The 26,445-nt window shown below is 58.9% G+C and overlaps 1 protein-coding gene across 2 annotated transcripts; it reads right to left on the minus strand.

Moving 5' to 3' along the window:
- Window positions 1–1,037: 1,037 nt before the first annotated feature.
- MMP15 (matrix metallopeptidase 15) lies at window positions 1,038–22,520 on the minus strand. Of its 2 annotated transcripts, none has more exons than XM_027119751.1 (10): window positions 21,590–22,520; window positions 10,915–11,063; window positions 10,123–10,248; window positions 8,019–8,326; window positions 7,521–7,682; window positions 6,331–6,584; window positions 5,831–5,969; window positions 4,664–4,814; window positions 4,416–4,531; window positions 1,038–3,347 (listed from the first exon to the last, which is right to left on the minus strand). In XM_027119751.1, the coding sequence occupies exons 1-10, from the start codon at window positions 21,749–21,751 to the stop codon at window positions 2,881–2,883; spliced, it is 2,034 nt and encodes a 677-aa protein (XP_026975552.1). In that variant the 5' UTR covers window positions 21,752–22,520; the 3' UTR covers window positions 1,038–2,880. The 2 variants fall into 2 exon arrangements, with proteins under 2 accessions (XP_026975552.1, XP_026975553.1); XM_027119752.1 differs by having other exon boundaries at window positions 22,423–22,512.
- Window positions 22,521–26,445: the final 3,925 nt, after the last annotated feature.

Raw genomic sequence — 26,445 nt, forward strand, 5'->3', positions numbered from 1 at the left:
CCGGGCTGTCTGGAGCTGGGGAGGGGGAGAGAGGGCCCAGGCGCTCCCCCACCCCTCGTGCCTCAGAAACTTCCACACACCTGGGCCCCTGAGCAAGGATAAACTGGGCTCGTGAGATGGGCTGTTCCTTGAGCCAACGGGTTTCTTTGAGCTTCTAGCCGGGAGCTGGGGCTGGAAGGCTCCTCAGGCGGTTTCCTGAGGAGGTGAGGCCTCTGCTGAGTCTCCCCTCCGGCTATGGAAGAGCTCGGCGAGAAGGCCTTTCATCCTGTCCTCTCTCGTCCCCCGTGCCTCACACCGCCCTCCTCCTGCCTGGTGACCTCTGGGCTTCTGGGTGACCCTAAGGCTTCAGGCAGGAGGCAGACCTGGTGGGGCCCCGCGGCTGCTGCCACAGGAAGGCTGACGAGGCAGTGTCTCCCCTCCCCCCCGTGCCGCCCACCAAGGCCCCTGGGCCGGGGGAAGCACACAGGCGGTTTCCTAGCTGAGCCTGAGTGGCCTCTGGGGCTTCCGAGGGCCAGCGTTTCCTAATCTCCTCAGCCAGTTTTGAACACAAAGAGAGGAAAGGGCGGGATGAAGGGGGCACGCAGCTGCGGGGGAGGGTGGGCCTGGAGCAGGCTGGAGGACCCTACCTAAGGAGCTCTGGGGGCCTGGCTTGCTGCGTGGCTGAGCATCGCAGTCCTGGGTGCCCAGGCTGGCGCCCAACAGGATGGGCCCAGAGGCCAGGCGTGGAGTGCGAGGCTCACCAGCCAAGCTCAGACCCGAGGGCAGCGACGCCTGTCTCCTGCACTCCTGGGCATCGTCTGCCCCCTGCCCGGGGCGAGGTTTTCTGCTTCTTCGAAGAGGGCAGGTCCTGGGTGGCCCCTCACCTTCTGGGCAGAGCATGCGGATGAGGGGAACTTCTGGAATCCACGGTGGCATCGTTTTTCATCTCTTCCTGTCCAAGCTGGGTCTTCAGGCTGCCTAGAACCAGTCCGGATGGGTGGGAAGGCTGGGTGGCCTGGACTGGTTATCCCACCCTTCCTAGACGTGCAGGGTGTGCGGGAAGCTGGGCGCCCTTTCTCACCATGAAGGAATGGCCAGTAAGTTCCCCACCCCTTCTCTGCCCGACCCCAGCAGGGCCACCCCTGGTCCCCTGCCTCACCCTCCTCTGGTCTATTGAGGGCAGCCGCCTCCCACTCTACCCGAGTTCTGCCCCTTCCAGGGCCATCGGGAAGGAGCCCCCGCAGAACTGTGAACGAGGTCTCTTTGGCGTGGTGGGGGGCAAGTCCCCTAATCCCAGCCTGGACCACGCCCTCCCCACCCTAGTCACCTGCAGCCCCTCCAGCTGTAAGCTCCAGCCCAAGGCCTCTTACAAAGGAGGCACACTCGCCGGCCGTACGATTTAATCAGTGCAGATTATTTACAGAAAGAAACGTATGGGGGTGGACACTGACCCCCTCCCTCCCCACCCCCCTTGGCTGGCTCACCGGTGGTTCTGAGGATGGAGCGGGGAGGAAGCTGCTGGACCCGCACCGGGGCCAGCCCATGAGGAGCCCCTCCCCGCAGGGGCCTCAGGGATTCTGGGCGGCAGACCTGCTTGCTCAGGGCTGCAGGGAAGCAGAGGGGACAGAGCCGGCTGTACAGTACCATTTCCCACAGCAGCCTCGCCTCCTGCTTACTTTGGGAAGGAAAAGAGGGAGGAATCATCTCCACGCTCAGGGCTGAGCCCAGGACGGGGAGGATCTCCAGGCTACCACTAGTGGGCTCTTCTGGGGGCTCCACAGCCCTGTCCCACAGCCTGTGTGAGGGGATAAGCTGCTGGCCTCTCCCTACCAGTGCCCCTGGGGGACAGGGAGCTGCCAGGGAGGAACACCCCCAGGCTGGTGGGCACGTGTTTGTGGACACCTACCGTGCCAGCCTGGGCGCCCATCCGCCCGTCTCTCCCCGGGAGAGCCAGGACACTGGCAGCTGAGCCTGAGGCTGCTGGGGTTCTGAGACCTCTGAGGATGGTGGTGTGGGTGACAGAGGGAGGGAGGAGGCTCACGGAAGGGTCACGGCTCAGAGAGGAGAAAGTGGGCGGGGGTGGAGACCCAGCCTGGGGCCGAGGCTGGTGCTACCCTTGGGGAAGGGGCCTCGGCAGACCCCCTTTGGTCCTTGGTAAGGCAGGCCCAGGGCCCCTTCTCCAGAGAGGGAAGGGGGTGTGGGCTCAAGGGGTCCAGGGGAGCTGGGGGCTGTTGGCCCTGTGCTGGCCAGGGCAGGGTAGGTTCTTAGGCACAGGGAACCAGGCTGCTGGAGTTGTCAGAGGTGGGTGGGAAGGAACCAGACCTCAACAGGACTCAATCAGCGGGCCACCTCCCCCTCTGCCCCCTCTGGCCTGGGGCTGCCACCGGGTGAAAGCTCTTTCTAAGACCACAGAGACTCAGAGGGCTGGAGACCAGTTAGGCCCCACCAAGCTCCAAAGCCAGCAGAGCCCTCGGTTCTGGCCCTGGTGCTCAGGCTGAAGCACAGCCCAGCAGTCCTTTGGCCACTCTTCCAGCCGGGCCTTCTGACCCTCTGCTCCTCTGGCTAAGCCAGAGCGGGTGGGAGCCTAATTCCCTGTCTGGTGCAGAACTACTTTTAGAAAACTCTAACCCCCTGCCCTGAGGGACCGCCCTGGTCAGGAAAGTAGGAAGAAATGCTCAATTAGTGTGCAAAAAAAAAAAAAAAAAAAAGATACCTGGGCATAAATAAACAAGGGAACAGGCCTGGCAGGGATGTTAGAGGGCCTGGAGGGGCCCCCACCCAGGGGCTGAGGGAACCACTGAAGGCTCTGGATGAAAGGCCCCAGGAGCTGTCTCAGAACCACAGGCGCAGCCAGCCCGGCCCCTTAGCACCGTGAGGAGCAGGACGGGCTGGTGCGGAGGGTCAGACCCACTCCTGCAGGGAGCGCTTGCAGTAGAGGAGCATGCGGGGCGCGCCCTTGCGCTGCATCTGCACCAGCGCGTAGGTGAGGCCCAGGATGCAGAGCAGCAGCAGCATCGGCGGCACCAGCACCATCACCATGTTCACCGTCCGAGTGACCTCCTCCATCTGCACCACCACGCGGCTGCCCCCGTCCTCGTCCGTCCCCTCCCCGAAGTCCCCCTCTTTGCTGCCGGGGCCCGCCTCGTGGCCCTCGTTGCCCTCCTCACTGTCACCGCCCGCCCCGGGCTCTGCACCCCCGTCAGGGTTGAAGGGCGGACGGGCCACGTCAGGCCATCGGGGCCCCGGCTCCACGTGCTCTTGGCAGCCCATGAAGTCCCGCAGGATGGACTTGGGGTAGCCGGGCTCCATTCGCAGGCGCTCGTTGTCAAACTTCCAGTATTTGGTGCCCTTGTAGAAGTAGGTGTAGGCTGCGAGGGCAAGCAGACCGGAGGGGTGTCAGGCCGGGGCCCACCCACCGGCCAGAGACCTCGAAGAAGACCAGGGCGAGCTGAAGGGGCCCCAGCTTTAAAACACCATCCTCACTTGCTTACCAACTTATAGGAGCCAGACCATGCTCAGAGAAGAACAGGGTTTAGGTCAGGGGCACGACTAGAATCCTGTGCTTCCCGGCTGGGCTGACATTGACTAGGGCAGCGCACAGAAGGGTCCGGTAGCCTGCTGGGTTGTGGGCTACAGTCAGGGGACCCAGGCCTGGCTTCTTCCAGCACCAGAGAGGCCAGTGTCTTGCTCAAGGCCACACAGTCAGCCTGCATCAGACCTGGAGAGGGGACTGATGCCGCCTTGGACCAGATCTCTGGTCTTGGGCACTCCACCCACATCCCTTTTAACTCCAGGAAGGGCCAGGTTTGAACCACCAGGTGCGTCTATACTCAGCTGAGCACAAAGAGGTCAGAGCAGCTGCAGAGTGAAACCATCACGCATGGAAGCTGTGTGACACGCACGGCAGCTGTGTGACCCACCCGAGCATTAGCAAAGCCAGCCAGGTCTCCCCTGAGGCCGAGAACCCAGAGGCTGAGAACCAGGGCTGATGGGTTTTCTTAAACTCACCAGAGACCCTGCTGGAGAAATAAAAGCCACAGCTCCCTGTTGCTCAGTTATAACGACAGAGATCATGCTTCCCTGCCAAGCGGGTGAGGGGGCACCCCGGGAGGACTCCCGCTCCCGTCGCTTTGAGCCAAGCTTACCGCCCACCCCCGCCAGGCTCAAGGCTCTGTGGGGATCGGGCAGCTCTGAGCACCAGCTCTGGACAAAGGCAGGTCTGGCTGGACTCCGTAACTTCCTCACTGCGGGATTTGGGGCCCTTTACGCAAGCTCTCTTTGGCCTCTGTAAATGGGGTAAATGGTAGCCTGGCACAGCTGTGTCCCCCATGCATTCCATCTCGATGCTGGTGACCTCAGGCAAGCCTTGTTCTCTGTGTATGGAGGAGGGGGGAGGGTGAGTGCTGGGTAGACTGGGAGGGGGCTGGCCCCGGTACCTGCATCGTTGCTCAGGAAGGCCCCTTTAGGGGAGGTGGGGATCCCCTGCCACACGCTGATGGGCTTGGGATAGCCGGGGTCTCCACGCTGCGTGTCCTCATTGAAACGCCAATACCTGTGACCAAAAGCACCGGGCTGCGGACCAGCTGGGGACTGGAGGCCGGTCCGCACGGGCCATGGGTTCTTTCTGGGCAGGCCTGAGGGTGGGGGCCCAGTGCAGGCCTTTTCCCTTTCGAGGGGTGCTCACCTGTCCTCTTGGAAAAAGAAGGTGTGACCTGTGGGCTCCCACCAGATGGCTGTGTCAATGCGGTCGTAGGGGATACCCAGGCCGTAGCTAGTCAGTGGCTGTGGGTAGCCAGGCTCCAGGTTCGCTTCTCGGAAGAGCCAGTAGCGGCCACCTGTGGGAGGGGCGTGGGGGTGAGGACAGGCCTGGGGCCAGTGGGGGGTGTGCAGGAAGGGGGCACCGGGAGGGATATTCTGGGCTCCCAAATCTGTTCACATCCATTACCACACTCACCACACACACACACACACACACACACACACACACACACACACACATCCTCGTACACAGGACAGGCACTGATACCTACACACCCATGACAACATACAGCACAACTCACCCTTGCATCACACACAGTGGACACTCATGGACACCTGCGACACACCCATTTACACACATACACATTGCCAGGTCACACCTGTACACACACCACACACAGTCGCACTGTATACGGGCCTCCATTCCCACTTGAACATCCACCCCCCACACAGTTCTTATACAGAGAGAGGAAAGAGGGGGAGCCCTGCTTGGCCTCTGGGTCTGGGGGCTGCATCCCTGGGGCACCCCAGTGCATGGCCCAGGGCTCCTTACTTTCAGTGTGGACCCAGCCCTGTCCTCGGGGAGTTCCTGCCTGGTTGAGGCTCAGGCCAGTGGGGCTAGGGACACAGCTGATCCATCAGGGGTGCTGCCCTTGAGGCCCTCCCCAGGAAGGCAGGCCCCAGAGGGAGGGCTGAGGGGAGGGAGCGCCATTGTCTCCACAGACAGACTCAGGAATCCTGCCCCAGAGTGGGCTCGGGGACCCATTCTTATGAGGAAGGGGCAAGGAAGGGGCACAGGATGCAAGGAAGGAGGGCGATGGGGCAGAGGCCCTGTGCTGCAGAAGATGGACACTTGCCTCCAATCAGAGCAGCCTCTGCCGCCCAGTCCTTTGGTCTCTGTCTACGTCCCCAACCCCTGCCTTGCTGCCAGAAGGACTCGGCTCCCCCGAGTAAGCCCGCAGTGGGCAACAAGACGAGATGTGCACAGTCCTTCCCTCTCCTCCTCCCTCAGTCCCGGCTGGGTCAGAGGTCAGGCCAGAGGTAAGGGCAGGAAGGCCGCCCAGTCCCCTCCCTCCTACCTGCCCCAGCTCACCTTTGAAAAAGACAAAACGCCCATCTTGGCGCTCGTAGGCAGCACTGATGTCACTGGGCAGACCACGCCAGAAGTGCCCGATGGGCATGGGGTAGTTGTCCAGGACCCGGTTGTGCCGGACCCGCCAGAACCAGCGGCCCTGGGGAGGGCATGGGTGTGAGCGAGCATGGCAGGCTTGCTGCCTTGGCCTGGGGGGAGGCCCTCCTCAACCCACCCCTTCCCCGGTCAGGGAGAGTCCAGGGGGAGGTGGCTTAGGAAGCCAGGGCGGCACCAGGGAGAGAGCCCGGGTGGGGTGTGGACTCCTAGGCTTATTGTACGATCCCGGGCAATTCTCTTGTCCCTCAGGCTGGTTTCTTCTTGGTCTAGGGTCTGATGGCTCCCCAGGAGCAGCTCAGTGAAGCAGGGGTGGAGGCAGGGCAAGGGTCTGGGGGAGAATTGGGAGGGTGCTCTCTGCTCTGAGCCTGGGCCAAGGGGCTGGGGAGGCACAGGCAGGGCCAGACCTTGAACACGAACATCTCCCCACGCAGCACGGCCACTGTGTCAAAGTCCCCGTCGCAGATGTTGGGGCCATACTGGTCAGGCCGCTCCGTGGCTCGAGGCTGGGCTGGGGGGCCTGGCTTTGGGGGCTGCTCCGGCTTCCCGCCTGGGGGAGGTAGCTGAGGGGGTCTGGGGGGCCGGTGGTCTGGCCGGCCTGGCCGCCGGGGGGTCACAGTGGGAAGAGGCCGGGTGGGCTGTGGCTGGCCATCTGGGGTGCCTGCGGAGGGCGGCAGGGGGGAAGTGAGGGGGTAGCCCTGGAACTCAGCCAGGATGCCAGGGTCTCCTACTTAGAGCCCTGGGAGCCTGGGGTCCCTAGCCTGGGGAGACCTGTGCTCCATGGGCAGCCCACCCAGGCAAAAAGGCCCTATCTGGCCACAGCAGACCCCTCCCCTGCATGGCCATCAGCCCTGGGAGGACCTCCATCCTCCTCCACACAGCCCCTTCCTTGACCTCCCCACACTGGGCTTGGGTCACTGCGCCCCTGAGGCTGCCGCTGGCTCCACCCCCGCTCGGTGATGTTCCCCTCAGGATGCCAGCCTGCTCCAGTGGAGGCTCCAGGAAACAGTGGACACAAGCAGAGGGAAGAACTTGGTTCCCAGGTGGCCAGGAGCACAGTGAGGGCTGAGGGTGGGCACTGAGTGTGGCCCTGACCCACCAAACTGGCCCCCAGGACACCTCCCCACTGGAGGCCTCCTCTGGTGGGGCCTGGTTGCAGTGGGACGGCAGGGATGCCACCTGCCTCAAAGGCACTGGGAAGTGATAAACCAGCAACACTCAGTGGAGAGCCTGGGACAGGCACGGGCTGGGAGTGACAGTGGTAGGAATGGGGTCCTGGGACCCCAGGGACACCCTCGGTCTAATAAGAATATCACTCAGGCTGAGGAGGAAAGGGGGGCAGTGAGGAGCCCTGGGGCCATCATGAAAGCTCTGGGTGAGGGCCTTGAGGGAGGGCCAGGTCCTGGAGTTGGCCAGCCCTGGGTTTGATTTCTAGCACCACCATTTACTCACTGAATGATGTGGACAACCACTAATCCTCTCTGGGCCTCAGTTTCCTCGTCTACAAAATGGGGGTAGCAGTAGTACCTACGCCTCATAGGGCTGGGAGTTGAGAGCAGCGTGCAGAGACCACGGCCACACCCATGCCGCCGCTCACCGTACAGCTGCTGGATGCCCCGGAGGTCGTCCTCGGGCAGCTGGAAGTTGTCAATGTCCATCCACTGGTAGAATGGTGCCATGATGGCGCTGGGGTTGCTTGAGTGCTCCAGCCCCAGGGCATGGCCCAGCTCATGCACTGCTACCAGGAAGAGACTGTTCCCTGTAGTGGGGGCAGGCAGCACAGTCAGCTCTGACCTGGCCCAGGGCCTGGACACCCCAGACAGGGCTGGGGTGGGCTGAGGGGGCCAGAGAGCCTGGCCATGCTTTACTCTTAGAAGAAGCTAAACTGCTCTGACTTCTGGGCCTCTAGCTTCCCCATCTGGAAAATGGGTACGATGATCCCTTCCCTTCCCTACCACCCCCCCTTGGAGATGATGGGCAGGAGACTGAGACCAAGCGTCACTGCTCCCGAGGACTGCACAGGGGATGCTCTCTCCTCTGAGCCCTGAGGCTCCAGCTCGCCTCCCCTGTTGTCACCCTGACCAGCTGTTCTCACCATGCAGGTCAGTGCTGGAGAAGGTCCAGGGCTCATCTGCATCGAAATGGGTGTCCCCGCCCAGACCAGGGCCAGGGAAATAGGCGTGGGCCAGAAAGCCACCTGTGCCATCAAACGGTGAGCTGTCGCCGTGGAAGCCAGAGGCAAAGAGTACCATGATGTCGGCCTCCTTCTGCCGCCGCAGCCGGATGTCCTCATAGGGTACCTCCTGGAAGACCAGGGGCGTGGCCTGCTCCCACACGCGGAAGGCCCGACGCACCGCCTCCAGCGAGTGGTACCAGCCCAGCTTCTCCGTGTAGTTCTGGATGCTGCAGGTGGGCAGAGAGAGGTGTGAGTGAACACAGGGCCTGGGGCTGCTGTCCACTGCTAGCACTCACTGGGCTGGGGGCGGGGACACATGGTCTGAAGGAAAGGGGATAAGATCTGAGCTGGTTCACGGACAATGCTCATCAATATCAACTGTTAGTTTATTTTGACATGAATTTAAAAAAAAAAAGAACTAACGTGAAGCCAAGGAATTCATTAGGAGATCACTGAATAAGGTTGCAATGTGCCAAATAAGCTTATTTTAAGAAAGAAAAACATTAAGTAATTAAAAGTATAGGTGACACAGAGCCAAGAGAAAGACCTAGAAAGTGGGATGCAAATGGCTGAGGTTTGGGAAACACAGGGCAAGAGGTTCTGAATGTTGGGCTCCAGGGTCAGGGTGACCTAAGTTCAAGGCTTGGCTCTAACATTTTCTGTGTGACCTTGGGCAAGTGACTTAGTCTCTCTGAATTTTAGTTTCATCACCTGTAAAGTGGGAAAAGGAGGGCAGCGCTTTCATCATGGAGCGCCTGGGAGGATTAAATGACTGAACTCAGGTAGAACATGGGCATATATGAGCCTGCACATGATAAAAGCACATGATGAAGCCTGTTCAAAATCAGGACTGCTGGCTTCCAGAACATACCTCTTTCCAACATGCCATGCTGTTTCTCTACTACCAATGTTCTGCATTTTAGTAGGTTAAATCTATGTATAATTCTAAAAGAGCTCTTTCTCCCTTTATATTTTACCCTACTATGCATATTCTCCTAAAAACAATTCTATCATTCTTGCAGATAAATATTAAGCAAATATACCAGCCCCTAATAATAAGTATCTGTCCTTCTAGATTTCCACTGCCTTGAAGAGTACAGACTAAAGGCAACTCTGCCTCACACTTGACCCAAACAAAACTGTGATGCCTATAAAGGGTACATATTCTGACTTTTTCTTTCTTACATAATTTTATTCTGAGAACATGTAAATGTTAAACATTAACAAGCATCACATACACAGACACACACAGACACTCACACACACACACACACACACACACACACACAGCATGATGAAGCCTGTTATCTCCCACATAAAGCAGATTAAGAGTCCATGTGCTGGACAGATCTCCATCAAAGATCACGAATCAACTCATGGATCATGAATTCACTCTGGCAGCCTGGGTCTATGCGACCCTGTGGGCTGCTCTTCCTCAGGAGATGGAGCTGCGGGTGGGGTCGTGGCTGGATTGGAACAGGAAGGGGGAACCCTTGGGGCCTGCCACAGAGCTCAAGGCTCAGGGGGGTTTCTTGCCAAAGGACTCAGTGGAAAGGAGGAGGGTGCTTGAACCAGGGTCTGCGCGGGTGACTTGCTGCTTGCCTGCTTGCATCTGCCTGGATTCAGGCACCCCAGTCCTCCCTTACCCTTCAGACGCCTGAAGCCCCCAGTTTGCACTGGTGCAGGAGCCCATCTGGGCAGGTGAGGCCAGCCCTAGGTTGCTGGCGGGTCAGGGGATGGAGGGAAGGAGGACAGAGCAGAAGCAGTTCAAAGGTCCTGCCCTTCTCTGGAGGGAGACTTCCTGGGGTGGGTGGGTGAGTGGGGTGACCGATCTAATCAGCATGGGAGCGGGATTGGCAAGATTGGATGGCTAGGCCGGACACCCTGCAGTGGGCTGCTGGGAAAGGAAGCCTTCCAGAGGAGCCCACTGGGAAGCCTGAGGCCTCAGGCCAGGCAGAGAGGGGCCAGCTGCTTCTGGAGGGTACCCTGGGGGGACACCACCCTGGGCAGCCAGGTTCCCTACCTGAAGGTCAGGTGGTGGTTGTTCCACTTCCTCCCGGTGAGGGCGTAGCGCTTCCGCCGCCGCAGATTGGCTTTCACGCGTACCCCGAACTGGTCTGGTACTCCACAGCGGGGCCGCTTCATCCACCTAGGTGCACAGAGCCTCCCCTCAACACGCCTGCCTGCTGGGCTCTGCCTCTTCCAGGCAGTCCACCGTCTCCCACCCTCCCCCCACTGGCCTCCAGCTGCCCCTTATATGGGTGTGGAGGGGGTGAGGGACTCTCTCAGCTTCGAGCTCCTCATCAGGAAAACGGTAGTGACCTTGTACTGGAAGACTGGGTGCCCAGCAGTGGCTCTGCAAAGGTGAGCCCCTTTTCAGCACTATCACCCAGGAATGGGAGGAGAGTTACCCTGAGGCTTCTTATCCCTGATACCTTATGCTCTGTGCGTGCTCATCAAGGATGTGGCTTTGGGTCACATCACCTCTGCCAGATTCAGAGCAAGGCCTAGCTAGGCAACCACATGTGTGCATGTGTGCTGCACCTCCCCATTCCCATGCCTGTGGCAGACATCACTAATCAATCCTATGCTCCTTGCTGCTGAACTGGGCTTTGGCCTCAGGAGCTTTTTCAACACTAGGCAGCAGGCAGCCATTCCCAACCAATCAGAGCTAGCACGGAGGATCAAGCCATATGCCATCTCTTATCTAGGCCACTCTTTTCTGGAAACTGCACATGCCAAGCCTTCATCAGAGCAGGCCAGAAGGAGGGCAGGTGCCAGTGGGGTCTGGGAATGGCCCGACTGAGGGACTCACGCCTTGGTCTCTTCGTCCAGCACACCCGTGATGGGGATCCCGTAGAAGCGCTGCATCTCGGCGAGGGCCGAGGCCAGGATCTGGGCGGAGCGCATGGTGGACATGTGGCGGCTGGGCTGGGGCAGGTAGCCATAGAGCCGCAGCCAGTTCTGCAAAGGAGAAGCCATGACCTGGTCAGCAGGTTCTGGCTCCGCTACCTCCAAACATGCATGGCCTGCATCCCACCACCTCTCACCTCCACCATCACCTCCCGTCACCACCTCCCTCCAGGTGACCATGTGAACTTCTGTACGCTCTCCGTGCTTCCACTTCCTACGGTCTGTTCTCACACAAGAGCTGGAACAAAAGGCCTTTACAAGTCAGGTCTGGTCAGTCTTCTGTCTAGAACCCTCCAAAGACTTCCCATCTCAGAGGAAAAGCCAATTCTCACAGGAACTACCTGTGAGGCCACAGGGCCTTTGCACTTGCTCTTCCTGCTGCCTGGAGTGTTCTCCCCACAGAAATCTCCATGGCTCATGCCCTCATTTTCTTCAGATCTCTGCTTCATCACCTTATTGGAGGAGTGTTCTCTGACAAATGGAAAAAAGACACCCATCCGCTGTACCCTGTACTCCCTCTCCTGCTTCCCTGCACTTGTCACCATCTGACATGCTGTATGTTTCACTTAGGTGTTTATTATTTGCCTTCCCCCATTAGGACAGAAGCTGTGTCTCTGAGGACAGTCCACAGTTGCCGTCCTTATTACTGTGCCGGCCCCTCCAGGGTGGGGCCTTCTACCATTCCAGGCAGACCACTGGGGACACTACAGGGTTCAGAAGCTCTTGAATTCTCACCAAGTAGGAAAACCCGCCCCTTGGTGCTGCTCCCCAACAGACCCTGAACCTTCCAGAGGGAAAGCAGGTGGGTTCAGGCCGCCCACCCAGGCCCAGAGGGTGGGACAGGAGGCCTGAAGTCCAGTCTCTGCTCTGCCACAAACTCTCCTCTCCGGGCCTGAGTGTCCTCATGTGCAAAATGGGAGCCATGGGGTTGTCAGGGGGTGGGGTGAGAGAGATGGACCTGGGAAAAGCAGCTGGGACACAGTGAGGGTGCCCGTCCCCTTCAAGACTTGCTGGGCAAGTCTTTTCATCCATCTACCCCCATCTGTCTGTGTGTCGGCACACCCAGCCAGCCATCCTGCCGAGTGTTTCTGAGCACCCTGTCTGGTGCCAGATGCCATGCCAGCTGGAGGCCGTGGAGGAGGCGGCTGAAGTGTCCTGACCTCCAGGGGTTTATGATCTCCTTGGGGAGACCCGGTGCACACGCAGAGTGAGGAATTCACGCTGGCAAGTCTGTGAGCAGACAGGACCACTGCAGTCAAAACCGGTGGACGGGATCCCCAGTGAGCCAAGCTGAGTGGTGGTAAGGAAGGGAACCCTGTCCTGCCCACCTGGTGCTCCCAAGGCCACGAGAACATGGTGACCACTGTGGGAGGCTGGTGAGCAGAGGCAGGGACTGCTGTGGGCCTGGGCTACATGCAAGCATGTCCTTTGAACCCTTCCTTGTCTATCTTTGGTCTCTGGAAACCCCCAGAGTGAGGGGACCTAAAGGCCTGCTCTCTGAGACGCTCTGGAAGGTGAGGGCTGCACATCAAGGGCCCACGGGGCAGGATGGCAGCTGGACATGGTAGTTGCTCTGGGCTGACAGCGATGTGTCAGCTGGCCTGGGCCACGCTCACATCTGTCTGCCACCAGGGTCACATCCAGCTCCAAAGGTACTGGCTTCCCTCAGTGCCACTCGCCAGCCCAGCCCTGGCACCTGCCCAGGCCCCTGGTATGGATGGGTTGCCCACACAGCCCGGCTCAGCACCGCCCAGGCTGCTGCTGGAGGGAGCGGAGGCTGAGCCAACGAGGGCGGCGCGGGGAGACTGCCAGAGCCTGAGGATGCCCAGCCACAACTTCGAGGCCTCACAGGACAACGCAGCAGACACCGAGTTGAGAAACGACCACGGCTCTGGGTACAGATCCTGGCCCAGCCACTTTGCTCGCTGTGCCTCAGTCCGTAAAAGGGGGTTGAATCAAGACCTGCCTCATCTCATGGATTTCTGTGAAGATGAAATGGGCAAGTCCACAGGAGCCCTTGGCACTGTGCTGGGCAGAGGAAAGTGCTCAGTCAACATGGTATTAATGACAGAGGCTGGTGGGGGCAGGGGCACTGCCCGGTTGTTCCTAGAGTGGCAGCCTGTTGTGTCGGTCGACAGGGTTGAAGGATCCAGGCTCCGACAAGGCAGCCTTGGGTGGGGGCAGGGCAGCTGGGGGAGGCAGGAGCACCCTGTGGCATCCCCCATGGACCCCCCTCACCCCTCCGGCCCGGGGCCCCCTTCCTTCAGTTCCACCAGACACTGGCAGTGTTACGGGCGCCCTCCCCATTCTTCCCAAGCATGGAAACCTTTCCTGAGGCTCCTGTGTGTCTGTGAAGGGGGATGTCCACCACCTTTAATGGACACAGTTTGCCTGAAGAAGCCTGGAAAGATCTAGAAGGCGAGGCTGTGATGCTCGGCCAGCTCTAACAGTGAAAGGAATCCAGCTGGAGGTGGGGGGAGAACTGGGGCTGCTGCTGACAGATGAGGGCACCTCTATATCACCTATTTGCATAAGGTAAAAATATCCTGGGGAGCGCAATCACAGGCCACCAAGGGACTGATTAGCAGTGTGGCGAGTGACAGGAGGAGGCCAGGGCGGGGGAGGCTCAGGCTGGGGCCCTGGGGAGGGGAGGGAGCTGGGCCTGTCTGCAGTGAAGAGCTCCAGAGCCCGGTGGGGGATGGGGCAGAGGGGCCCCTTCAATACTGGGCACAGCTCAGGGGGCTGACGGGAAAGGCCCGAGGGTCCCTGTGGACCCTCATTCACACAGACAAACACCCTCTGAGTCCCAGGGAAGCCAGAAGCTTCCATCTCGGTATCAGCCAAGGCTTCCTGATGACAAATGTCTCTCGGCCACTGCTGGGTAAAAAGCTGAGGCTGAGGACTGGTGACATGAGTGGGCTAAGCTGAAATACAGCCTTGGCCCAGAGCAGCTGAGGCCCCGGAAGACAAGGAGCTGACTGAGCCCGCCTGACGGGCAACGCGCCAGTCAGTCTACACTGCCCGCGGGGCTGGGGCTTTTCTTTCCCCCAGTGTCCAGGAGAAGTTTCTCATCACCTTACTGCTCTGCTAAGTTCGACAAGCCCTGGGGGTGGAGGGGAAAGACCATGGGGGCACAGGTGCATGGCAGGTGCTGCCCTAACTCCAGCCTCCTGAGGGCCTCTGCAGCCCTGGGACAAAAGCGGGAAGCAATTCCCAAGGTCATGACTAACCCCTGGTCTCAAAGTCGGGGAGGGGCTGTGCTCAAGCCCCTGCTGCTCCTACCGGTACACTGTCCCTTCCATAAGGTGTCTCCTCCTTCCAGAAGGTGTCTCCTTTTCTGTCCGGTCACCTCGAGTCTCACAGGTGGGGTGAGCCAAGCAGTGAAGCTCTGTTGCTCAGCTGGGGAAACTGAGGCTCAGGGAGGTCAGTAAGCAGCAGAGTGGTGGGCCCTCCTCCATGAGGACCACTGTCCAGTGGGAGGCAGGTAAGGGTTCTGCAGAGAGAGCTCTGGGCCACGAGTCCCCCTCCTGCCTGCAGCCCAGGGAGGGAGGCCGCTGCAGGAGAACCCACCCACCCTGGTTCTTTCAGCCATTTCTTTCTCAAGCTCCAGACCCCATCCCATAAGTGTGTGTAGAGGCTTCAGGTGAGTGGTTGGCCCCAGGCAAAGAGATGTAGAGCCATCAAGAGTCTGAGGGGGAATTCTGGCCCCCTGGCCCCTAGGAGAGGACAGAAATGCAGCAGCCAGGGACTGAGAATCTGCTGGAGGCCAGACTGTCCACTCTCGTCACCCCATTCAATGCTCACAAGTACCCCATCCCCATTACACAGACAGCAAGTTTCAGAGAGGGTGAGGGGCCCACCCAGGGTCACGCAGCTGGTCTATGGCTAGAACCGGAGCCCATAAGCAGTGCTATTGGACCAGGCTGTTTGTGAAGCAGCAGCAGCTCCTCTGGGCCTGAGGCAGGGGACACTGGGCTCTGGCCCTTCTCGGGAACAGCGCCCAGCACGGCACTGGGGGAGGGCGCCCAGCCCTCCCCACACTCCACATCTCCGGCTGGGTCTGGGCGCTGGGCCACGTCAGCAGGGCTGCCCCCCAGGACTGCCGAGACAACCCCGAGGCAGGCCCTCCCCACGGGGTGGGCGTGTCTGGGAAGGAGCTGCCCGATCAATACTGTGCATTAAGCAGCGGTGGGGGCAGGGTGAGCGTGCTGCTGCAGACGCATCCAGCTCCTTGGGGCTCAGACAAACCAAGCCGCCTCCCACCCGGCCTTATCAGACCCTGTGCGATAAGAAAAATCTCTCCTGGCTCTGCTTTGCTTCACTCACCCACGGCTCTCTCTGCAGGCCAAGCAGACCCTAGCAGGGCTGCCCAGACAGGCACAAAAGGCGTCTTGTCAGGCGCGCCAGCGATGGACGCAGACCTTTCATGGTGTGCTGAGGTCCTCACTGTGCCCGCAGACGGCATAACTAGTCCGAGGCCAGGGAAGAAAGGGGGGCGCCCAGCCAGCCCAGCCTGTCCTTAGTGGATCATTTACTCCCTTTCGAGGCAGCATAGTCCATATTTAAGCAGTTCTGGAAGAACACACTTGCTCATTTGGGGCTCAAATCTAACCCACCCCCCCAAGATGGGAAAGTTGCAGGTGGGGAAGGGGCTCTGGGTGGTGGGGAGAGCAGGCCGGGTGGGGGACGTCCAGCCAGGGAAGCAGGAAGGAAGTGGACGCCACTTCTTTACCCTGTGGCCTCCCAGCCTGCCCCGCACTCCTTAACCCGGAGGGAAAAGCAGCCGGGTCCTTCGGCCAGTGGGCGGGCAGCGGTGGGGAAAAGGGTCCTGTTTGCTAGTGGTTTCGGGCTGGCCGAGGGCCAGGCCTGGGGCCTCACCTGGAAACCCCCTGTAGGTGTTGTCTCTTACATGGGGCTGCTTTCCAGGCAGAGCCTGGGTGGCTGGACAGGCAGGGGCAGGGCTCCAGGCTCACTTGCTTGGGGGCGGGCCCTGGCTCTACCTCCACACCCTCCTTCCCACCTGGCTCAGGCCCAGCAGGCTCCTGCCTGGCGGCACTTCCAAAGGATGACACCCTGGGCTCTGACCTGTAGCCTTTAACCCAGCTTGGGGGCTGGGGGCTCAGGCTCCTCTGCCACCACCCAGGCTGGGGAATCGGGTAATGTCTCTCACCTCAAGGTCTCAGCTTCCTCTTCTGTACAATGGGGTCATGACTGCACCTAAACTTACAGTTAATACAGGATTAAATGTGAAAATGCTTATAAAACACCCCTAGGCCCTGCCCAGGATAGCACCAAGTATGTTGAAGGTGCTCAAAAATAACACTTGATCCTCCATGGGCCCCACGTGAGGGGCATCGTACATAGCATTCGGCATTTTACACATAAACGCACTGAATTTCCCCAGTAACTCTATCCAGTAGATACTATTACTAGTCTCATTTTGTAGACAAATGAGAAACTGAGGCTCAGATGGGGTCAGTGACTTGCCCACAACAGCAAATGCCATGTGCTTCTCATGGTCACTGTGTTTTGTCACCATTTTGTAAGCGCTTCCTATGTACCAGGCGCCAGGCCCATGTGTGGTGGACACGACTGGGCTCCCACCCCTCTGGGGGGTGGGGGAAGCCGCTTCTGGGAGGACCAGGTGGTGTCCAGGGCTAAGGGCAAATCCTAGAGAGCAGTTCCAGACCCTGACCTCCAGGCTCCGTGGCTGTGGGGCATCTTTTGAGGGCCGGCTGATGGCTGGGATTCAGGTCCCCATCGGTCTGTCCAGATACTGGAGGTTGAGTTGGGTCTTTTTGCTCATTTCCTGCTATTCCCACAAGGGAAATGGGATCTGGTTAAGAGGCATCCCTCTTTGTCTCTCTGATCCAGGACCACCTCATACATCTCTGCTGTACCTGCCCAGGGCTGCAAAATCTGTACTACGTCCCCTAAAGGGCTCAGGCATCCCCAGAACCACTGTTCTTCTGGGGAACGGCCTCATATGAGCTCTAACTCAGCGGGGGCTTGTCCAGTCAGAAGGCACCTACTGTGTGCCTCAGGCCTGGAGTGTTCAGCTACCTGCAGGGTCCCGGGTCCTCACATTCATCTGTGGACTCCTCCCTGGGCCCTCTTTGAGCTGGAGAAGGATCTAAGCAGAGAGCCCCCAAGTCCTCTCTGCTTCTGCTGACTCACAGAACACATCTCCACGCCCAGGGCAGAGCTGGCCGTGGGGCTTGACCCCTGCCCGAGTGGTCAGCTGTGTGAACTACATGAATGTTGGGACGATACTGAAGATGCCAACTGCCTTAATCCACCCTGGCTGCTATAATGAAAATACCATGAGCTGGGTGGCTCATAACAATATTTATTTCTCACAGTTCTGGAGGCAAGAAGTTCAAGATCAGAGCGACAACGTGGTCTGGTTTGGTGAGGGCTCTCTTCCTGGCTGCTAACTTTTTGCTGTGCCCCCACATGGTGGAAGGGGCAAGGGAGCTTTCTTAGGAAGTTTTAATTATCTTTTTTTTTAAATTTATTTATTTAATTTACTTTTGGTTGCGTTGGGTTCCACATTGCTGCACACGGGCTCTCCCTAGTTGCCATGAGCGGAGGCCCCTTTGTTGCAGTGTGCAGGCGTCTCACTGCGGCGGCCCCCACGCACTGCAGAGCACGGGCTCCAGTAGTTGTGGCACGTGGACTCAGTAGTTGTGGCTCATGGGCTCTAGATCGCAGGCTCAGTAGTTGTGGCACACAGGCCTAGTTGCTCCGCGGCATGTGGGATCCTCCCGGACCAGGGCTTGAACCTGGGTCCCCTGCATTGGCAGGCGGATTCTCAACCACCGCACCACCAGGGAAGTCCCCTCAGGCAGTTCTTGTAAGAGCACTAATCCCACTTACGAGGGCTCTGCCCTCATGACCTAATCACCTCCCAAAGGCCTACAGCACCAACTTTAATTGGAGGTGGGAAGCAGTGGCCACCACTACAACCACCGCAAGCTGGCCTCAGGCAGAAGTCAAACTTCCAGCTGGGCAGAGGCGTTGATGGCAAGGGGCATCTGGACCAAGCAACAAAGGGGGCATGGAGGAGTGACCAGAACCAAGTGCTTGGCAGGGAGAGGATTTTCCTTGCCGGGCAGCATTGCTATTCTGAATTGGCATCAGAGAACATGGGTAGTATTTGGAGGGATTTGCAGGAAGTCTTCTAAGGGGGGTCTGGGTGTGTTTCTAGGTTGCTTCCTCTCCACCCTCCTTGAGGTGGGGCAAAGGAAGGCGTCTTGAGTCCAGGGGTCAGAATGGGCAGGCCAGGTGATGCACACACATGGAGCACACACTGGGCTGTTCTCTGCAAGGAGGAAGCTAACTGACTGGACCCCAGGGCAGACCTAACACAGGGCCCCGGCAAAGGGCTGGGCATGAAAGGCACAGCCCAGTCGGATCCCAAGTGCCTGGCAGCACCAGTCAGCCCAGTTCTCTCTGGGTTTTGAAATAAAGTATGGAGAGCAGTAGCTTGTTAGTGATAAGAGGAGAACAGATTAAAAAGCAGAGAGGGAGAAAGAAGGCGAGAAGATTCAGCTTCTGTAGGTTCCCAAAGACAAGCCCTCACATTAACCCCTTCTCTTCGCAGGTGGGCACGGGGGCCCCTGCTGCTTCTGCTCCAGTTAGGAAAGGGCACTAACAGGAGCACACGGTGGGGCCCCAGCGGCCAGCATGGAGGCGCGGGCAGAGACTGGAGCACAGGAAGCCTGGGGCTGCGGCGCCACAGTCAGTCCTGAAGGTCAAAGGCAGAATTCCAGCCGACTCCTACCCCTTTTTTTGCTCTCCTGCTGAGCTGCCAGGTAGGGGCAAGGAGGTGGGTGTGTCCATGTTTTAGTGGCAGTGGCACCACACCTTTGAACTCTAGCGGCCTGAGTCACCTCCATGAGGAGGCGTGGGTGGGCTGAGGGCCTAGAGGTGTGTCTGGGGGGTAGGGGGAGGTGGGGAGAGCCAAAGCTTCTCTGGTGAAAAATCAAAGGCACTTAAGTGGAGTATGCGCTACAGCCAGAAAGAGCAAGACAGAAATCTGAAGGAGGGCCTGGACTCTCAGGTCAGCGAGGCCAGGAGCTGCAGCTGGCACCTCAGTGAGGTGGGGCCTAGGTCTATGTGGGCCAGAATGGCTGGAGACTGGGACCTGACAGCCAAGGGAGGGAGCGGGACAGGGCAGAGTAGCTCAGTGGTGGCTTCCCCAAGGAAGACAGCCTTCTCCAGGCTGAGGCCTGGCAGCCTGCCGCTATCTACTGGCTCCTAGCACACGTCTGATTCCTTAGTCTGATGAGATGCCTCTGGTTTCTGCCCTGGGAGGGAGAGGGGCTGGCCTTGCCTCAGTTTCTAAGCTGCTCAGAGACAGTCCCAGCCATTGACCTGGCTGGAGGTCTGGAGCTGTGGTCAAGGACCAAAACCCTTCTCCAAGGGACAGAGCCTCTAGAAACAGGGTGCAGCCAGGCCCAGGAATCTCTGATGCTGGTTCTTGGTTAGCATGGACCTGGGGACAGTTTTCACAGCCTCCGGGCAAATGCGCTGGCTGCTGAAGCCATTTGACTCTTTAGGCCCAGCTCCGGCCAGACTTGATGGGACTCCATGGAACAGCCTGTACTCCAAAGCCAACTCTAGGCTCTGGGATAGCCCAGAGGTCTCTAATCCTGCGTCTACGTTGGCTTCCAGCACTCAAGGGTGCCCTGTACTTTCCAGAGTTTCTTCCCACAATAGCCCAACCCAAGTTTCTCCCGAGGGGAGGGGCTGCAGGTCAGTCACAGAATCCCTAGTCAGTGCCACACAGGCATAGGGCCATGGCCATGGTCTGTGGCCCAGTGCAGGCCCTGGGCTTTGGGTACTCCCGCAGCTGGGAGAGGAGGAGGTGATGGAGGAGCAGAAGCAAAGGAAAGAGAGAACGAAGGCCCTCAGACCACAGGTCCCAGTGCCCCAGCTCCTGGCCATCTAAAATGCCAAATCACAATGCCTGGCTACCAAATTCCAGTTTGGTCTGCAATTGCTTTCTGTGTGGAGATGCCGTTTCTAAGTATAGATTATAAACTCCTCGGGGGTGGGTCTATGACTTGCAATTCTTTGGTATTCAACTCCAGAGAGTGGCAGGTGGGCCCAAACAGCACTCTCTGCCTAGTACCTGGATGCAGGCTGAGGGGCAATCCCCACCAGCAGGGGTCCCCAGTAAGCCCCTGCCTGCCTGCCTGTGTGAATCGGGGGTGGGGTGGTGGAGCTGGACTGGGGATGGCCTGGGGTCCCACTCTGCCTCCTGCCAGGGCCTGGCTCCCTGTAGCTTTCCCTGGCCGGGCCGAAGAGGGAGGGCAGAGCAGGTGGGGAACTGGCTGGGAGGTGTAACTTGAGCTGGGAGGAATTCCCTGCCCTTCCTCAGTGCTTTTATTAAAGTAGGGCGGGGAAGGGCAGCCTTCCATCGGAAAAATCTCCCAGGCAGCCGGGGAGGTGGGGAAGCCGCTGAGAGCTGGGAGGGAGCACCGGCCTGGCTGCAAATAGAAACGTCACTCAGGGCAGCAGCCCGGACGGCAGGAGGCTCCAGGCCGGCGCAAGGGCACCGAAGCCCGAGCCTACCGGGGACGCGCTGAGGGGGGTGTCTCCCCACCATGCCAAACCTCTCCCCTTCTCCTGGGCGGGGAGCAGGGTCTTAGAAGTCGGGAAAAAACGTCTACGCTTTTGCTCTGGGTCAACGGAGCTAGAGCCCTCACTGTCCGTAATCCGAAGGACGGCGCTCGGCGACCCCATGGAGCCGGGCGCGCTGGCTGGACGCAGCTCTGCGCCAGGAGGCGGCGCCTAATCACCCACGGGACCGCTCCAGAGATGGGCCCCGGTAGGGACGTCTGCCGGGCTCCTGGTGAAAAAATGCTCGGGGTCCACCCTCTTCGGCCCGGGCCTTGGCGTAGGGGCGCTGGTGGAGGAAGCGCCGGGTGAGACCGGGTCTCCCTCTTAGATGCCATCTGGCCGTGGCGCGGCTTGCGCGCAAGAGTCTGAGAAAGTCGCCAAAGCGCCCCCTCAACCCGAATGGGCTACCTCAGAGGTTCGTACCCCCTCCCCCTATCCCAGCCCGCCGCGCGAGGCTCAGTGTCACCCAAACTAGAGTCTATCTAGGCGGGAGCGCTGCCTGCTGTGCCCAAGACCCCCCCCCACACACACACAGAGCAGCCCCCTTCCCATTCGCAAAGAACGTCACCGTGCGTCCGCAGAGCTCTCGAGGAATCAGGAGTCCGGTAGGGAGGGAAGGAGAGGAGCAAGGGCTGGGGGCAGCAGAAGCGGCTCCCGGGACGCGGGCTGGGAAGGATCAGTGCCCAGGGCGGGGCTGTAGGGGTAGAGAGCGGGCGCAAGCCCTACGCCCTCCAGGGTTTGGGAAGAGGTGCACCACCAAGGGCTAGCTGGGGAGGGGCAGCTTGCCGGGTCCCCTTTCTTCCCCGCCCCCAACTCCGGGACTGGGGTTCATCTCCGCGCCCTTCCTCTCCACGCTTCAGGCTGCGGGCGTGGCTTCCTTCCCACCCCAAGTCCCCCAGCCCCAAGTCCTCCAAGCCGTGGCAAAGGGACTGGGCGAGGGTCCTTACCTCGGCATTGACTTCTGCGTCCTCCGCCGCTGCGCCGCGGCCCAGGCAGCCCAGAAGCACCAGCAGCAGCGGCAGCAGTCGCGGCCGCGCAGCCGCCTCCCGGCCGCTAAGGAGACTGCCCGCCCAGCCCGGCCGTCCGGGCGCGCTCCGGTCGCTGCCCATGCTTCCGGCGACCGGCCTGGCCCGGGGCGCTGCTGCACGCGCGGCTCGCCCGCTCGCCGGGTCCACGCACGCGGCTCGGAAACTTGCGACGCTCCCTGGCTCCCCGCCCGGCGGGCGCGAGGCAGACCTCCCGGTCCCGGCCACCGCGGAGCCGCTTAGGTCTCCTCGGCAAATTCCCACGCCCGAGGAAAAGCGGGCCGGGCAGTGCCGGGCGCGCGGAGCCTGCCCACGGGGGAGAGGGCGGGCCGGAGCCGCCCGCCGCGGAGTCCTGCAGCCTCGGCGCCCGCGGCCCGGCTCTCGAGAGCAAGCGCAACTCCTGAGCCTTTGTCTGGCTCAGCGCTCCGGCCGCCCGGTCCCGCGGCGCCCCCTGCGCGCCCAGCTCCTTCTGTCCATGTCCGGGGCCAGGCGCTGCCCAGAGCGCGCGCCTCCCGCCCGTGGATCCTGCTCGCCCCGCGCCCGACCGGGCCCGGGTCCCCGCGCAGCCCAGGGATGAGGCGCAGGGAGCCGGTCGGAGCGAGTGAGCGAGCCAGAGAGCCGGCGCCAGACGTTCCCGGCGAATTCCGCACAACCCCGAGCGCTCCCGGCCCTCCTCCCCGCGATGCACTACCGCCGCTCTTAAAGGGCCAGTGCTCTCGTGGCGGGCGGACCCAGGCGGGGTCCGGGGGCGGTACCTCAGCCAGAGGCTTCTTGGTAGCAGGTGCCGGCGGTGGAGCCGGACAGGCGACCCTTTACTCTTCCCAGACGGCGGGAATCCTCCCCAGTCCGCCCCCGTCACTCCCCTCCTTGCTTTTGGGGAGCTGGGTTGACCCCCAAGAGGCCCGCCCCACAGAGGGAGGGGCAAAAAGGAATGAAGACGCCTCTTTCTCCCGCCTAGTGGGTGGGTGGGGACACTGAGGCAGCGGTGAGCCGGGAGAGCCGAGAAGGAGAGACCCAAGTGTCTGGTCTTAGGCTAAAAAAAAGAAAAAAAAGATAAAAATCTAGAGATTTGTTGGCCTGAGGTCTCTTTTCAAAAGCCTCAGGGTGTCTTTGGCCCTTCAGGACTTTTCTCAGTTGCCAAGTGAAGCGTTGGGTACCTTGGATGGGCAGTGCCAAGTGACAGAGGCGCGGTTGCAGTCCTGGGTTGCCACATACTTGCTGTATGGAGGTGGGCAAGTTACTTAACTTTTCTGAGCCTCCAAGTCCTTATCTGGAACGCAGGGCAAAGGGCTGGGCTGGGGTGTTAGATATACTTCTGGCTGCTGGCCTAGCACACATTTGGTGTCCGAGCAAAGAACACTATTTTGTGCAAATGAAATGTGACAATGCAGCCCCACAGGGTGCTGGGCGGGTGGGCAAAACTCCCCGCAGAGCGGAGCTTAAAGTGCTAGTTTAATTCTATTCCAAGAGCGGCTTGAGATCCGGTCGGTTTGGATGCTGAAGGTTTGAGGTGGGAGGCCTGTGTCTAAGGTCCACAGAGGCTGCGCATCCAGACCAAGGGAAGTCCGGGAGGGGCAGAGTCCTGAGGTGAAGGCCCCCGCGGGAGGGCAGGAGGGCGGAGACCGTCCCTCTCCGACGCCACCTCCCAGGCCCGGAAATGGGAGCTTTCCTTACCTGAGGGCGGGTTCCCCTAATGTAAGCCCTCAGGTCGCCCGGCAGGCCTCACGTCCTGGAAATCCACAGAGATCTGGCAGAGCTTCAGAAATGGCCTGTTCACCGACCTGCCAGGTGAAGAAAAAGAGCCCTGTTAAAGAGAACAGGCAGTAAAGTGATGAAGGTAGATTTTATTAAAAAAAAAAACAAAAAAACGATTGCAATAGAGACTCCGATATAGAACTGGGCCTGATTCAAAATACAACTGGAACAAGTGGGGATTTACTGCCAAGGAGCAAGTGGGGGGCGGGGCGGCATTGGTGGATGGAAAATTACTAAGGGGAGACATCAAGTCTGGGGGGATTCTGGCTGAAGGCAGGTGAGGGTGAACAGATATTCCCTGGGGCATAGTGGGGATGCTGCGTTTGATCAGATATCAAGGGTGGGGCATTCAGCTAAACTGACTTAGCAAGATTCTTGCCAAAACTGGATTCTGGAAGGAAGTACAGAGATGGGTTGTGTTGGGGAGAAGGTTCAAGGGAGACTGACTAAAGTTTGGTTAAGCAAAGGGTCTTTTTCACTTCCCACTTTTATTCACGGGAAGGAGAGGCATTCTTTCCTCTGATCAATATACATCCATTACTCATTTTATTGCTTTTTATTCATTTAGAACCAGCTGAATCATCTGTTGAGACTTGATGGTTGCTAATTGCTGTACTGTAGGATCCACAGACATTTGATGAGAGGAATACCTTGAAGATAAATGGAAAGATGAAGGTTAGAGGCTGAATTGGTCCTTGTGCCCAACTTTGGAGACCTTCAGGGATCTACCAGAAGTCCCAGGACCTGTTGTCCTTCCTCAGTGGGTGGTGTCAGCGCGACGGCGGTGATGCACACATTTCTTCGTTCACAGCTCGAACCTTCCTGGTTATGGCAGAGATGTCAGGTAGATTGCTGAGGACAAAGGTGCAGCAGTTGCTTCCAACCACTGTACACGTGCCCCCTTTTTGGGTCGTATCAAGGGCAATGCAGGTATGGAGAATAGCACACTGGGTTTCTCATTGTTGGTGAGTCACTGATTTCAGGCCAGTGGTGATGTTATCTGGGGACAGAGTGAATTGCTTCAGCAAAGAGTAGATGATTCTGTCATTGAGTCAAGCTTCTTTTGTTTTTATTCATCTTAAAAAAAAATTATTTATTTAGTTTTGGCTGTGCACGGGCTTTCTCTAGTTGGGGTGAGTGGGGGCTACTCTTCGTTGTGGTGTGCGGGCTTCTCATTGCGGTGGCTTCTCTTGTTGCAGAGCATGGGCTGTAGGTGTGTGGGCTTCAGTAGTGGCACGTGGGCTTCAGTAGTTGTGGCACATGGGCTTTGGTAGTTGTGGCATGTGGGTTTCAGTAGTTGTGGCTCATGGGCTCTAGAGCACAGGCTCAGTAGTTGTGGCACACAGACTTAGTTGTTCCGCGGCATGTGGGACCTTCCTGGACCAGGGCTCGAACCCGTGTCCCCTGCATCGGCAGGCGGATTCTTAACCACTGCGCCACCAGGGAAGTCCCGAGTCTAACTTCTTGAGCCAGGCTATAGATTCCTGGGAATGGTACCCAAAAGGTGGCAAACTGTTCCCCCCAAAATAGTGAGGTCGTGGATGGAATGTAGGCCCAGTTCCGTAGCTGTTTTTTTCTAAATTGTCTCCCCGGGAACCAAGATCATCTACAATGATCCTGGATACCTTTTGTTCCTACAATGAGAGGAGATGAACCTGAGGGAGTGAGGGAGTGTTTTAGAGACAGTTTAAGAGAGGAAGGAGGTTGTGGGGAATAGAGTAAGATGAAGGGATTGGTGAGATTGGCAAGGTAGAAAGATCTGGCCCAGTTGGCAAGTAACAGCCAATAAACTTGCGTTCCATGCACAAAATAAGAATCATCTGGAGTTAGCGAGGGGCCATAGAGATAGTTATCTGATGGCTGAGGGTAACCAAAGGGTGCTAAATTTAGGGTGGGGAAAAGATTTGTTTGAAGGTAGTCGTGTGGCGTTGGTCTGGGTCCCAGAAATTAGGCTGGGAGGGGCAGTGGGGTCATTGCCACTCATGTGAGGGATATCCAGGGTTCCTATAGTGGCTTGGGGGTTTTATGTTTGATCTAGTGGCAGCTAAGGAAGTATAATGGTGAATGCTCACTCTCAGAGGGGAGCCTGTGGTAAAATGGCGATGGCAACAGACTTGACTCTTGTGAGGATAGACTGGAATAGGTGCAGGGGTTTCTTACAGTATAAAATGGTGGAGGGGTGACTTCCCTGGCAGCCCAGGGGTTAAGACTCCGCACTTCCATTACAAGGGACACGGGTTCCATCCCTGGTCGGGCGGGGAACTAAGATCCCGCATGCCACACAGAGCAGCCGGAAAAAAAAATGGTGGAGGAAAAGAGAGGGAGGGTTTTAGCAAAATAGATATCCTGATTGATCAAGGGATCTGGGAAATGCCAGATCAGATGTGCGCACAGGAAAGGGAGGACAGTACCAATAGTCTGTGGCGTTAATGGAAGTGGCAACTAGTTTAGTCAAGCTTACAGGTTCTGTGGGCAAAATAGTCTTGCTGAGAGAGGGAAAAGCAGGGCGTGGAAGAGGAGCAGGAACTCATAAATTTAGAAATGAAGGTGGAGACTCATCTCAGGTGAGGAAGTCATAGTTAAGGCAGAAGGTTATTGTGGGAAGAGCAGGAGGGTCTCCACGCAAATGCTAAGAGTAAGAAGCAGAGGAGAAAGGGGAGGGACCCAGGTGGGTCTTGTTTTGTGGTGTTGAGTGGAAATTGACTCCCTCCTGACCTCATTTACTGTTCCAAGGTTCTTGGGGCAACTCTCTGCTCTGGCTGTCATCTGCTTATGGAGGCTCTCAATAGAGACCCAGTTTGAAGTCCCACTTGGAATACTTCCACGGTCTGACTTTTTTTTTTTGCCGTATGCGGGCCTCTCACTGTTGTGGCCTCTCCCGTTGCGGAGCACAGACTCCGGACGCGCAGGCTCAGCGGCCATGGCTCACGGGCCCAGCCGCTCCGCGGCATGTGGGATCTTCCCAGACCGGAGCACGAACCTGCGTCCCCCGCACCGGCAGGCGGACTCTCAACCACTGGGCC

This window comes from Aethalodelphis obliquidens, unplaced genomic scaffold (assembly GCF_003676395.1).
Source record: "Aethalodelphis obliquidens isolate GAN/ISIS:26980383/991018 unplaced genomic scaffold, ASM367639v1 scaffold20, whole genome shotgun sequence".
Lineage (NCBI taxonomy): Eukaryota > Metazoa > Chordata > Mammalia > Artiodactyla > Delphinidae > Aethalodelphis > Aethalodelphis obliquidens.